The 15,376-nt window shown below is 39.0% G+C and overlaps 1 protein-coding gene across 5 annotated transcripts; it reads left to right on the top strand.

Annotated features, from left to right (window-relative positions):
* Positions 1 to 1,132: 1,132 nt before the first annotated feature.
* On the top strand, positions 1,133 to 14,039 carry LOC112575140 (probable deoxyhypusine synthase). 5 transcript variants are annotated; one of them, XM_025256752.1, is made up of 9 exons: positions 1,133 to 1,341; positions 7,731 to 7,936; positions 8,676 to 8,840; positions 9,218 to 9,436; positions 9,990 to 10,076; positions 10,422 to 10,527; positions 10,847 to 10,950; positions 11,681 to 11,806; positions 12,349 to 14,039. In XM_025256752.1, exons 2-9 carry the CDS (start codon positions 7,739 to 7,741, stop codon positions 12,442 to 12,444), a joined length of 1,101 nt encoding a protein of 366 aa, XP_025112537.1. In that variant the 5' UTR covers positions 1,133 to 1,341; positions 7,731 to 7,738; the 3' UTR covers positions 12,445 to 14,039. The 5 variants fall into 5 exon arrangements, with proteins under 5 accessions (XP_025112537.1, XP_025112539.1, XP_025112534.1 ...); XM_025256754.1 differs by lacking the exon at positions 1,133 to 1,341 and adding an exon at positions 1,598 to 1,739; XM_025256749.1 differs by lacking the exon at positions 1,133 to 1,341 and adding an exon at positions 6,211 to 6,870.
* Positions 14,040 to 15,376: the final 1,337 nt, after the last annotated feature.

Here is a 15,376-nt window from a genome sequence, read left to right as displayed (position 1 = left end):
GGGAAATGCAACACAGAAAGCCCTACATAGAGGTAGTAAGTACACGGTGTAAATGAGTTATCGCTTTTATGGGCTAGAGGGGAGGAAGGGAGGGAGGGGTAGATAGACACAAACAAGACAATGTCTGTTAAAATGAGGCAGAAAGACAAATGCAACGTGGTTCGTTAATCTTAGTCTCTGTGATGTGCACCGATGCCCACTCCTTCTCCAACTTCTGCCTCCCATCCTCCCGACAACGAGGTTCGTGTTGCCGCCGATGTTGTTTGACGGCTGGATGTGCTCACTCCATGCAAGTACTTCCGGAAGTTGCGCTGAGGCTGATGGAGGACAAATTGTTGTTGCTCTGGCGGTGCACTTTCAGAGTTGACCTCTTATACAATTCGTCATCTGACCTCCTAACGACATCTACAAGGAAGGAGGGAAGGAGTAGCATGAATGAGTCGTAGTGTCTGGTTTAACATTGCTGTAGACAAGGTATATGTGTAGATAGTTGACGTCAGGCACCAGAAGGGGAGACTGTCATGAAGGGAGGAGCGATAACAATGACGAAATATAATGAAAATCTTTAAGTAGTAGTAATAATAGAACGCCTTATCCAACCAAGAAAGACGGACTCAAGGCATTAACACACGCAAAGTTGGATAAACACACACATCAGAAGACGTCTAATGCGTCTTACCAATTCCTTCACCACCATTCAGATTATAACTACTTTCTCTCTCTGGTCATTCCTCCTGTTTGTGCCTACAACCCACAATCGGTACAAATAAAACGTCAATAAACAGACTGTCATCCTTCTTAATTACAAGCCCAAAGGCTACGACTTTTATTTTGATCTTTTAATGTACTCGTGCAACCTTTTCGTGGTGGAACACAGAGCACTGAACAGTACGGAATCGTTGATCATCATTTGAAAGGACTCGGAAAAAAAAAAAAGCTGGGTGGGTGGGTGTGAATCTTCGTTACCTAGTTATCTGCACCTGCGCATGCGCCGACTGACAGTACCCGAGTTTCTGCTCTTAACAATATTCCACTACCCGCAGACCAACATAAAAGACTAAAGCCGTCTCCTGACAACAGCGGGACAGTGTTCTGTGGTGTGCCCCTCCCACTCCCACCCTGACATACTCATTGAAGTGTGACCCAAACTAGTGTGACCTTCACCTCAATTCCCAGGTTAGCAATAGATTACAGTTTGATTCTGTCACACAGGCCTGGGTGAATGGTCTGTGCACACGCTTGTGTTTCGAGTCTCAGCCATTTCAGCACCGACCGCCGCAGGGGCTGCCGCTCGCGCTCGTGACCTTCTGATCTCTTGCTCGCTCTCATCCAACGTCCCTTGTAAGTACGACGAACTTGTTTGTTTAGTTTAATTAAGCGGTTTCCACTCTGCATGTTGACAAAACTCGCCTACGTATGTCCAACATCAGGTGCAGGTTGCACGAGAGTTCGTAATCCTTTCCATACATAGGAGTGCTCATAACTTAAAGAATTAAGATGAAGGCGAGCGCCACAAGATCGACAATGTCGAAACAAGTGATAGGATACAAAAACCACATGCAACGGAACTTGGTGGACCAGAGAGATAAATGAACGAAACTAACCAGGAAGAATTAAGTATTGTTTCCAAGAAATCATTTTCTCATACGTTTTATGGGAAACATGCCCGGCAGTGACTATACAAAAATTTTAATAGCCGGCAAATAGAAAAGAGTGAACAGATGATACCAGCGATGAAGGTACGTACATGATTAGGCCAATCCGTTCTTGTTAGAACTACGCTAAGGTTCATATTTCACAACTTGACCGACTCATTCATCGTAACCGATCACGAGGTTCATCTTCGCAGACACGGAATCGACTGTTACTTTATGATGCCTATCATGAGGTTCATGTTTCCTAGCAACGGCATATTGAACATTAGCGAGGTTCATAGTTCCCTTGACTTGGTGGTGGACATGCACTTGCAATGGCCATCGGAGCTTATGTGTAGCGCAGCACACGTCCCGACAAAGCTGCACATAACTGCATCATTACATACGCCACCTACTCTATCTCTGACACACGTGACTCACTGTTACACCAGTACAGATAAAAAGACCTACCTGGGGATGATCTTACACGCTTTTGTGTAGAGATTGTAATGTATTACAGTAGTCCGAGTAATAGTTATTTTACATGATGGGAAGTTTTGGAAGAAGTTCGATTACGATACAGCGCTTTGAACATCAGTCTTTTCTTTTCTCCAGATGTTATGCTAACACACACGCGCACGCGTGCGCAAGAACTTAGACGCGCCATAAGAACTTCTGGGTCACTTATGACTAACGATGTCGTTAAACGATAATAGGATTAACCCACTGCTACAAAATATACAAATGAGAGTCGTTAGCGCTCAAGTGGGTCGTTTTCGTTAGCGCTGAAGGGGTCACAGTTGCTGGCGTTACGGACATAGCACTCAGCCTGGACTGTTTGACAATCAGCGCACTTCGAGACCGATTTAGTAGACAAATCATTTTATCAATCTCAATTTAAAAAATCGTTTGTTCATATTTAAAGAATTACTGTTGGAAAATAAATCATTTCAAAATGTCTTTTTCACTCCCATAACTGCAGTGCTTACAGGGCTCAATTTCTGCTCGACCGCTTATGGCGCGCGGACCCACTGTCACTGTAACGGTGGCATGTGTTCAGACACGACATAAATATAGGCAGATATATATATCGAGAGAAAGCGATAAAAAAAAAAACCCGAAGAATGTTTGTTCGCGTGGCTGGATGACAAATAGTTATACGTTCTCCTTACTTCTCGACAGGTAACATAGAAGCATACACACATACAAACACACTGATATCGCAGTCCCCGCCAGATGTTCCCAACTACAATATTTTGGTGCACACTGACAAAGCACTGAAGCGTTTCATAAACAAGTTTTATGACGCTCCGCCCTCACAAACCTACAGAGGCGCCGAACTTCTTCACCGCGGTCGTTGGGGAGGAATGACATTTAATCTGCATGCCATCCCAGCCATGCGCGACAGTCTTACTGTCCCATCCGTCCATCTATTCACACAGTTTCTTTCTTTCTCTAGCCCTTTCCCCTATAGCAGTTAGGTAATTTACATAAGTTTTCTTTAAAAAAAAACACACACACAGTGTGATACGATCCCATAGAGATCGTCCTAAGCACGATTCCACACAAGGAATGTCCCCACAATGATGGAAATAATCGCAACACGCAAATTGCATAACACCTGCATACAAGCTGAACATAACTACGGATATCTCGTATCTCACCCTGGGTATGTTCTCGTCTTAGTGAGCACTCAAATGTAACGATACCATCTCACCCCACCCACCATCAACCCATCAATTGCTCGGCCTATTCAGCCCTGCGGTTTGCCAGAATGCAATGAGGCCTGCACTTTATACACGGTATTTTCACGTTGGTACATTATTCAGAGGGGTTAAGAACCCTTTCAGATCCTTGTTCCCTTCCACTGACTCTGTTGAAATCCTTTCGCGGGGACGGCAGCGTGGAGTTCAGAAAGATTTTTAACTTTACTGCACAGCTTTCATGTTTTGCCGCATTACCTCTGGGAACCAATGTAGACATTCATAGAACGTCTCTTCCCCTGCTTCGTGTATATATTAGAACATAAAGGCCACGCCACCCCTTACACCTACCTCCATCACACATGTCACCTCTCCCTTCCCATTTTAACTTTGCGTGCTATGAAAGACATACAAAGTGATAAGATGATGTATTGTGACGCCACGTGTGCACCTAGTTAGATAAAAATGTCTCTAAGGACCATTTTGAATCGGAAATACATAAACAAACATTTGAGAAAGATATTACATGACGTTTATCAAAAACTTTGCCACACGTGGTCAAAAGTTCGTCCGTAGTTGCTCGATTACTAAGGACCTTTCCTGACCTTGGCTTGCGCTTTACTTTTTTTTACTTCATTTCTACAATTCCAGGATAATGATAATGAGTAAATGCTGATTGCCCCCTGAAATTGCGTGGTGCCAACTGAAAAAAACAAAATTCCTAAGGTAAAGCAAAATATTGACCGCTGCGACAGTTGATCATGTCTTGTAAAACCCCCAAAACACCTTTCACACATCCACAACTCCGCTCTTCTTGTGAACACAGTACCCTCTTTATCTGTTACCAGAACAACAACACATGGTAACTGGTTTTTCAGTTACTATGCTGCAAAACATTGGAATTCTGTTCCCTTCCATATCTGCCAGCAATCCATACAAGTCCCACAGTACTAGAATGTGTATTGTAAAACAGGTTTGAACTTACGAAAGTATAGTCTCAGTAAACTTTGACGATTTTGTTTTTGTTTCTTCACTATCACTCGGGTAGTTTTCGTTTTAGCATTGATCGTTAAGGGCTACTACTTTTTTTTTGGTCGTAAAGTTGACGTCTTTGTCGAGGTCAGTACCCCCGACCCTTATTTTTCCCAGCCACCAGGTCTACGCCTCGTGATTGGCGCTTATGTAGGTAAATATCGTAAGACTTTTCTTTCTTCTTCTTACATTCCAAGCGCTTTCCTTTCGCATTGCGGGATTTACGGGCAATTTCTCCAAATCGACCCAGGCGGTGCTCCCGATGCGTAATTCAACAAAGTTTTGAAAAGGTTCCGCATGACAGGTTTTAACAGTTTTTTAACACGAATTTTAACGTGTTTTTTTTTCAATATTGAATCTCCCATATAGCTTGGGTGATTGTTTCTTTCACACTGGTCAAAGATAAAGGTCATTCCCTAACCTTTTCAGGTCGCTGGGGGTGAGATTTCACTTTTTTACACTAGGGTTATGTGGGGTTGCGGAACTTCGTTCTCCGTTTTCTTTATTTCTTGCGACACCGATACTACTCTTGTCAGAACACCGAGAGCGGGTTCAAGCTAGTCATGACTCGTTTCTTTCGGGTTTTAAAAAAAAAATCTAACTTTTTTCCTCTTTCTGAAGGCGAAACTACACCTACACACATTTTCGTCTCCTTTCTTTGATTCCTTTTTCCTTCCTCGTTTCTTTACTTCATTCATTCGCGCTTTATTTCATGGAATTTACTTTAAAAGGTAATCTATTCCGTGGATCAGATAAACACAGCGTAGTTTCGGATGGTATTTATGTGTTTGTTGCATAATACTAGCGTGGTCATTGTCAGGCGTGGTAGGTCGGTGATCTCAACCTCAGAGACGTCTCTGTTAAACTGTTTTATTATATCACGTGATATGCTTCGCATTCGACATTGTCACCATGATTGATTGCGCCTGGCCTAAAGTCTGTCGATAGTGGCACGGTAAAAAGTAATTTATTATAAAGCTGCAATGTTCAAATGCTGATCAAGATTGTCGAACTGTAAATCTAACGAATCTGGACATGAGCGACTCTAAGTACACATGTGCGCGCATGTTCCTACTCAGGTGCGCGTGTGGTGGTAAGAGACGTTAGGATCGATATTAAAGATTTTTAGAGACCCCCCCCCCCCCAACGTTGGTATAGTAATTGATTTAACTCTCTATACGTTTGATATGCGGTAGGTGCGAGATGTACGCGAAAATGTTAATTATTAAATGTGACCCGCCACCACTTAAATGAGTCTGAAGTCGTCTCACATAGCAGTTTCGAAGTAGAGGTCCAGAAAGGATCAGGATCAACTTTGTGCCATCGGATTTTTACACTTCAAACCTTGTAACTCAATTTTAGGACTAGAAGAACAACTTTAGCATAAAAAGAAAGGTTGAAAACCTAGCTGTACATTTAAAAAATATATACTGTTTGCAAAAGCTCAAATTTCCGACTTAAGAAGAATCATTCCGTGGTGGTGGGTCCCGAATTTCGTACTCTCCCAGCTACCATGGTTTTCGAGCTACGAGTTGACTGCACAAAGCTCATTACATCTTTAAGGAATGTCTGTTTTTAATTAACGTAAAGAAATGTATTTTTTTTAAAAAACAACCTACTTTCAACTCGCAAGTGTGGTCAGCGACTATCAGCAAAATAATGTAGACTGTAGTTTTAACTGTTTAATGGTAATATTAAAAAAATACTAGAATCACGCCCAAAGTGTTAGCGTCAGGAATATTTTTAAAGCGCAAAGTGAATAACGCGCAGCGCGCCTGCACTGAACAACGGACGGAGCGCCGCGCGCGCAGTGCGCCTGCGAACAGCGCGCAGAGTTCCAACGGCTAAGGGAGACAACTCTGGGTTGTTGTGTCAGAAAATTAGGTCACAGAAATAATCGACCTGTCAAAGTTTTCCGTCATGTGAATGCGGTAAGACATAGAAAGAAAAAAGCATGGAGATGCTTCAGACCCAAAGAGGCAAGCCAAAGTTGTCATGCGGCGGTTACATGTACCGGAAAGATCGTGAGTGTAACAAAACGCAAAAAACAACATGGCGGTGCGTTCTCCGACGAGGTTGTCCAGGTAGAGCTTACACAGAGTGGAACAGTCGAGATCAGAGGTACATTGCTCACATCACAAAAGCACATACCCACGCACCCATCCCAAACGCAATTGATTCTTTGGAATGGGTAGAGGAGATACGCAGAACCAGTGCAGCGGTCATCACACACGATGAGACTGGTCCCCCCAGATTTGTCGATTCTGCTACACAACTTTCACACCCGTCTCAGTTGGAGCACCCTGTGTCTGTGAGAGAAACTGTGATCGGCGCCAGCTCTTCCTCTCGAAAGCGAGGATTCAAGGAGGAAGCTGATTCAGAGGATGATTTTGATCTAGACGATTTCAGTGTGCATTTTGAAGTTCACCCGAATAATCCTGGTTATCATCAAGGAAGCAGCGGGGTAGGCCAGAGCAGACTTCAACCACATGTAGCAAAAAGTAAGCAAATACCGTCAGAAAGCGGCATTTTATGTTAAAGAATCTATAATCCTGTGATTTGCAGAGTCAATAACTGCATCTGGAAATCTGGCACAGGTTTAGATTTCTTTTAATGCAGTCTAATAGCTGTTGCATCCAAACAGACTATTTTTCGCGGACAGACACAACTCCGCCAGGGGACGTCACTCGCAGTACATCCGGCAGCTACACGTGAAGGGGGGAAACTTACCAAACAATGTCAATCGAGGATCACAGTTAGCATCGCCTTAGCTGGTGCTATTGGTATCAGAAGAAGAAAACATCAGAAAGGGTAGAATGCAGTTCATTTTGTTGTCTGTTTGTGGATAGATCTTTGTCCTGTGCCATCGGACTGATTAAAACTAGGTAAGCGAAGATAAATAATTACTGTTAGCGTGCACCCATGACAGCTGGAATGGAAAATCTACGTTACTTTTATATTTTTACTGCTCATTTTCCATGTGTATATCACACTGCACATTCAGAATGCCTCACTTGATATCTAGCATAGATTGTACCGCTGCCAGCTGGCGTCTCGGTGATAAACTATAACAACAACTCCAATAGCTGCACTTTTCTTAATAGGTACCTTCTTTTATATTATGAAGCTTACGGACAACAAAATTTCAGTATGCATTCCTTTCTTTTGATCTTACCATTCAGATTTCATTTTCGTTCTGGACTTGCAGGTAAGTAACACGTACCTGGATGTGATACCAAATAACGATTCATTATGTTTATCACAATTCCTTGTACTAACAGTCCACAAGAACATAAAATGTTTGTGTTATTTCGGAAAAACTTCTTTTATCATTTTCATTTTTGTCCTATTATGTCTGTAGACTTGAGAATGGCAGAAGGACTCCCTCCACAAAAAGCAGTAGATGCTGTTCTTATAAGAAGTGATCCGATGCCAGAGGGAAGTGATGTAGTTCGAGGCTATGACTTCAATGAAGGCATCGACTATCACAAGTTATTCAAATCTTATGCAAGAACTGGTTTCCAAGCCACTAATGTAGGAAAAGCAATTGAGGAGATCAACAAAATGGTGAGATGTGATTGTAAATGGTGGAGTCTTAGAATAATTAGGCAAATGCCATTACAGTGATCCCTCGTTTATTGCAAGGATGCGTTCTAGAACCAGCCGCAATAACCGAAAATCTGCGAAATGAAATAAAAATAGTTTATTTATTTATGCATGTATGCACTATATTAAGGCTTCATAAAGCCTCCCTCATATTTTTATATTTCTTTATTATTAGAATTAATATTAGTAATATATTTTTATACACTGATTGAATTTCCCAGAAAATTCACAAAGAAACGTAGACCCATGAGTCATTTTTCCTATTAACTTCTTATTAAAATCCGTGAAAGGTGAAGCGCGAAATGGCGAGGGGTTACTGTACATTTTATTATCTCACTGACCAACTCATCTAAAAAAAGTTACCCACATAATCCTGGTTATCCTCAAGAAAGCAGCTGGATCCTTAGTTAAGGATTGTATACACTTTTTGTATCTCCACCCTCACATCTCACCCAATTCTTGTGTTAGATATATGGTAACGAGATAACAAGTTTGGACTGTATTTAAAATGATGTGCAGATGATATCTATTAATTTTTTTAGATAAATTGGCTGAAAGCAATCAGTAATGAGAGTAGTTCTGCTCAAGATTTCTACAGAGGAACTGCTTATCTTTTCATATGTGCACAGAACCTTGTGGGGATTTAGCAAGAGCTAATGTGTATAATTTCTTTAATTGCCTCAATTGATGCTATCTTTAGATTGACTGTAAACTTCAACCAGTACCGGAAGGGATGCAGTCAGAAATCAATCTGAATCCTGTTGGCCGTGAAAAGAGCAACTGCACAATATTTCTCAGCTTCACGTCAAACCTTGTATCAGCTGGTACACGAGAAATTATCCGATACCTTGTCCAGCACAATATGGTAAGGAAGAAAATGATATTTGTACAGTTCACCTGATAAAGGCATGTTAAAGAAATTTTTATTTGTGAAATTGTGGCTTTTCATTTTTTTCCATATCTGGCTAGATACTCTGAACATCTTTGAACTGAAATAGAAAAAAAGTTCTTTCTTTTTTATCAAACGACATTTTATAAACTTTAAGTTTTTGTTCACTTTAAAAAAAGAACTTAAGCAAAGAATACTTTCTTCTATGTTCATTGTCAACTAACAGTCAGTTCATGCACAAGGTAACCTACACCAACTTTGCATGCAGGTAGATTCATAGTGTGGCATATTGACTTGTTGGAACAGAACAAACAGTGCAGAGTCACCATTGTCAGAGGACTTGCTCTGTGCAGGTGGATTGCCTGGTGACCACAGCAGGTGGTATAGAGGAGGACTTCATTAAGTGTCTTGGGCCTACTTATATGGGAGACTTCTCACTACTGGGACGAGAGCTGCGTATGAAAGGGATCAACCGCATCGGCAACTTATTAGTGCCCAACACCAACTACTGTCTGTTTGAGGACTGGTTGACACCCATACTGGACACACTCTTGTTAGAGCAGAGAGAGCAGGTTGGAACAAAATTAGGTTTCATTTTTTTTTTTCATTCACTATCATTTTCTTCTGTTTTTTTCTCTTAAGTTTCTGTTGGCAGATTCACAGCCAATTTCTATCAAATTCATTTTTATTCTACCAACCCTAACATTTATCTGCTTTGTCATCTAATATAGCATCAGAGATAAAAATGTATATGGTAAGTTTTGTTTTAAGCTTTTTTGAGGTTATACCTTCAAGAAATAATCTCAGGAGTAGCAAATGAGTAAAATTAAAATAATGCAAGAGCCAGATGAGAACAAAATACCATTTCTGGTTTACTTATCTTTAGTGCTACATTTCAAAAAGTGTAGTTTATTTTTGCCTGTTTGGTCAAGTACTTTGATCAGTGAAAATAATGATTTTTTTTTTCAACATGTTGATAAACATTCCATCCTTACAAATAAAATCATTCAAAGCTTTTTATACTATCAAAATTGATGGGGTAAAAAAGTGACTTCAGGACACTTTAAAGAAGTTTTGCATGAAATTTTTTCAGTTGCGTATAAGGGTTTGAATTATTTTCCCTAGGGTGTTGTGTGGACACCATCCAAAATAATCAACAGACTGGGAAAAGAAATCAACTGTACAGATTCTATCTACTACTGGGCATACAAGGTAAAGAAAAAAGTCATTGTTACCATTGTAGATCCATGTACTGTACCAAAAAAAAATCAAAATTCCACCAAAATGCAAGAAATATGTAAGTATCCTTCACACATTAGTCAGTAATTAGAAAACACTAACACATTTAAGATACGATAAAAAGAATTCCCAACATCTACAATCATGAATTAAAATTAAAGCTAAAAGAAAGAATGACGAGCCTGAAAAGCTATTTTCACAATCACCTTCCGTAGGATTTAGGATTGCTGATTTGAGTGGATTAATTTGTCTGTTCCCTCCAAGATGTGACTTCATATTTGTGAAAGTTTCTTTTTTTTATTTTGGCCCATTCTGCAGAACAATATTCCAGTATTCTGCCCAGCCTTGACTGATGGTTCTCTTGGTGATATCATATTCTTTCATTCCTACAAAAACCCAGGGCTCATTATTGATCTTGTTGAAGGTAAGGCAACATATTTTTAAAGGGATTGATTTGAGAAGTTTGATGCTTATGCTTATTTCTTTCTTGGATTATTGACTAGAGATGTTTTGGTCAACACAGTTACCATTATTATTATTATTCAAAGATTTGTTAGGTTATTTCTTTTAAAAACGCATATCTTCCAAGATAATAATGCATGAAAAAATAAATTCTATTTACGCTTACTTTTTTTTACCCCATTTTCTGCGGTGTTTCAATGACACAGAAAGGAAGTAATGTAATGTACGTCAAAGAATAATGCACTGGTATAGTCTCTTGATGTAACCCTCCACCTTTGCAGATGTGCGACGAATGAACAACCAGGCTATGTATGCTGTGAACTCAGGGATGATCATTCTAGGTGGAGGAGTTTGTAAACACCACACCTGTAATGCAAACCTCATGGTAGAAATTTTGTACAACTGTTTTTTTCCTTCATTGGGTCTCCTGCTTAATGCGTGCACATTCACTCATCCATCCATTTTTGTAATCTTGGAGGCTAAAGGAAGTGGCAAATTGCAAATTGTTCTTAAGTAATGGATGCTGATGTTCTGAATCATTTCTGCTCAAAATTTCAGGTTTTATTTACTTTTCAGTGCATCTAAAACAGCTTTGGGTGATATAAAGTTGCCATAGTTTGTTATCAAGCTACATTTTCCAACCCATTCAGAGAAAATTCAATTTCATTTTTCTCAGCACAGTAATTAAAATGTCGAACCTAATTATTGTTAAGAAGTGCTAACAGTAATTGAGAAGATTGGCATTTGATGCCCCCTATACCACAAATTAGGGTCACAAAAGAGCAGGAAACATCACGGCCTTCAATAATCAACATGGAGCTGTGTTTTAGACATGATTGTAAATAAAAGAGCTTGCATGAAAAACCAAAATGTAAAGCAGAAATTATTCAGAATGTCAGCATCTGTCATTTCAACCTAACTTTCTTTTCCCATTTCCTATAAATGTTTTGTTGTAGCTGAGTAAAGATACAGAAACAAGCTTCTTGTATTCTTATCCTCTGATTTATGTTTTATCAAGTGACTGAAATTAATAAAATCTTGCATTACAGCTTTCAGTATGTTGTCAACTTTAACTAGAAAGGAAGACTTTTAAATCAATTTTTCTTTCTTTGCAGCGAAATGGCGCTGATTTTTCTGTTTTTGTGAACACTGGCTCAGAATTTGATGGCAGTGACTCTGGAGCTCGCCCTGATGAAGCTATTTCCTGGGGAAAGATAAAAATGACTGCCACACCTGTTAAGGTGAAAGCTTGGCCTTAGACAGTTATTGTCAGAACATTTTAAGCTCTAAAAAGACTTTCATTACTTATGCATTGTTACATTTGTTTTTCAAAAAATTGATGAAGCTGAGACTTTAAGACACAGTTTCGTTTTTCCTTACTTTACTGCATCATCTTTAACAGATGCTGTCTTTGTGGGTATGCATGTTGAGAAAGAGCGATGAGTGGTTGGGGACCCTGTACAAGTTGATGTAGTCATTTCTCTGTAGTAATTATTGAGATTTTCCTCCAGACAAATTTAGCCTATTTAAATGAATGTTTACAGAAAGCATAAGCAGCAAAGTCACAAACAAACTTTCAAAAGAAAGATATGAAAAATATTCTTGTATCAATTATTCGAAAGACATCACTAGATTAGTTGACTATACAAGCAAACAAGACTTTTATGAAGGATTTACAGAAAAAAAGTGAGTGTAAAGGCAATATTTTCTGTTAGATGCTTTATTTGTTTACATTCTTTAGAGAGTTTATCTGGTGCATTTAATGCTTCTTTCTTTTTAATAGGTTTATGGTGATGCTACTATTGTAATGCCAATCCTTGTTGGAGAAACATTTGCCAGACGACAAGGGGAGCTCAAGCATTTCTCTCATTTTGATTGACTTGCCAGACTTGATGTTAGCCATGTGATACTGCACCAACTTCTTTTAGAAAATCTAACTCACATTCACAAAGAGTTCGAACTGGGAAATTTGATATTTTAAAAAAAATTATAGATTAAAATCTACAGGTTGTGAGTATTCTTTTTATGCTAGAAATTTCCTTCTAGTCTCCAAATTGAGTAAGTTATATAGGTTTGAATCGTGCAAATATGATATCAGCCATTTTGAGAAAAACAGGTTCAAAGTTTCTCAGCTTTCACAAGGTTTTGTCTTAGCATTGAGAACTTCTAATAGTTCACATTGTACTACATTTTGCACAATGATAAAACACATCAAGCTACGTCATCTCAAATCACACAAAAAATGAAATAGCACTGAACATTTTAGTTTTTACTACCATACACTGTTAGTGAAACAAAAAGCAGTGAAAATGCATTTCAATCAGCAAGCACATTCACAGAAAAAACAATATTCAAAAACTGTATGTGCCCCTTCTCTGTTCAAAAGATGAATGAAGCCAGTGGTACATCAACATTTTTGTCAGTGTGATCACTTTGAAAAGTATTCCACTTACACTCAAATTTATTGAAGTCACACGCTAAGGCATATGCAGTGTCATCTGTCCCAAAATATTATATAATTTGTATTCAGTTTTTACTGTTCTGAATATTGGAAAGTCCAAGATTGAATTAAGTAAAGCTAATAATTTTGAAAGTAAGATGCTTTTTAACCACTCTCTCACCTTACGCCGCACTTTGAAAGTGTGCTGAAAGACACTCAGAAGTTGCCTCTTTGTCATTCAAACACTCGATGTGTTTCTTATTGTTACCAAAGACAAGTCACTTCTGTTATCCCTCTGGATAGCATTTGAATCAAAGACCAGATTTGTTTCCTCATAAACTTTTTGTAGAAATATCTTATGATTGATTTATATTCGAATCAGAAATTGCAGAGATTGAAAATATGGACTCCGAGCTGTCTGGTAATGTATAATATGACAGGTTTCTGATAGCAATACAGTAACAAACATCATTTGAATTTCTTCATTTTCTTGGGGAAACGGGTTGTTGTTGGGTACCTTGATTAAAATGCATTTTAAGACCATTTCTCACTGATATTTTAATACGGTAGTGTTTTTCCTGTTAGTTTAATGACCAAGGAATTCATTTTTTGTAAACAAAAGTGAAACTGCACGAAGCTGACCCTAATCATCTTTCCGGGCTTTTGCTACCAAACTGCTGTGTGCAAGTTAGGATTTGCTTTGTGGTGGCAGGTCACAAATTGATATAGACAAGTCTTTGTGAAGTCTATAGAATTTTAGGCTACAAGATCCATCTGCTGTGTAGGTAAAGACTGCTAGATTCAAACATCAGTATGCTATCTTTCCAATTGAGCAGATATGTTTAATAGCATGTCTTTTATCAGTTATTATCATGAACAGCAAATTCCTAAAGACCTTTTTGGTCTTCTCTTTTTCTTTATCTGGGGAGAATATCTTTTAAAGGGGTGTGATGTTAAAATGAGCTTATCGTTTTTCACTGACTGAGAGGATGAAGTTTTATACTTGAAAAGATTAAAGCAAATCTTATTCAGAATTGTGTTTGATCTCTTATTGCAACTGCAGTGTTGTGGAATTATGCAGTCATAGAATAAGGTTTAAATGCCTTCAAAAACCCTGTCATGCGCTTTATTTTGTATAACATTTAGAACATTTATTTTGGTAATTATAATTGGATTTGTAAAGCGCATTATCATAGGAGAAGTGTGTGTGACCTCACTGCACTGCACACACAAGACTACAAACAGTCAACTATATAATAAGCATGAGCGTCAGCAATAAATGATACTATGACGAAGTGTATATATATATGCATGATGAAAAAAACTGAGTGTGTAGAACAGTACTATTGACTATGGAAGAAATCTTAAGACCTGAATCAGGTGATAGAACAAATTCCTTCAGAATCTGAAGAAGTGCAATTGAAGTGCTATCAAACTGACTAGGCAGGCTGTCAGCTGCTATTCATATTGCTTAAAGCATTCAATTAACAGAGGAACTTTTCTAGCAACATAGTTAATGCACTCGTCCCATCTACACTTATTCTAAAAGGCCAAGGTGTTTGCTGGGTATGGATTATTCCAGCTTAGTAGACTACTTCCAAAGTATAGGTCATAGAAAATATCCGAACCTCGTTTGAAGATGAGTTATTCGTTTTACATTTTTTTAACTCCTTAGATTGACCCAGCTGCCTATTTTCAAGAGTCAGAGTGTCAAGTCTGAGATGAGGATTACATTCAGAATGTCAGCAAATAATCCAATATTTGTCAGCAACGATATCGTGAATATAAATAAAAGGACAAACATGGAGCATTAAGGGACACCTGAAGACACTTGAAAGTCGACCTCACAACCGTCGATAGCACGGCTTGGAAGCGGTCTTTTATAAGGTGACCAGAATTTTTCGAGTCAATGAGGGGAACTAGAGTTGCGTAGACTACATACATCCCAAAAAGGGGACTGTAAATGAATCACCCTGAAGGAACTGGCGAAGTAATGTATCAAAAGTGTAAATCTTTAGAAAGATTGCCGACGCAGTTCAACAAGGTTAATCTGTAATTTACACAGTCATCTTTGTTACATTTCTTCGTTCATCAATCGAGCTTCACGTGATGAGTCTTGTGATGCTCCTTCTTGAAGAAAGGTTAGCGGTGGGATGAACATGCAGTATATAGCGGGCAATTTGTTGTGGATCAATTCTGGGCCAGGTGCTGGGCTGAATAATTTTTTTACCGGGATTCGATCGAATCCGGTAGGGGTTCGGTGAGTCGGCATCAGGGGTTCGGCGGAGCCTCCGCCATGGAGGTCAAGACACACCCGCAATTCGTGATGACACTAAAGAAGGGTTCGGTGAATGTGCATGACTATTATTAT

Source organism: Pomacea canaliculata, linkage group LG11, assembly GCF_003073045.1.
Source record: "Pomacea canaliculata isolate SZHN2017 linkage group LG11, ASM307304v1, whole genome shotgun sequence".
Classification (NCBI taxonomy): Eukaryota; Metazoa; Mollusca; class Gastropoda; order Architaenioglossa; family Ampullariidae; genus Pomacea; species Pomacea canaliculata.
This window is presented reverse-complemented; position numbering and strand designations above follow the sequence as displayed.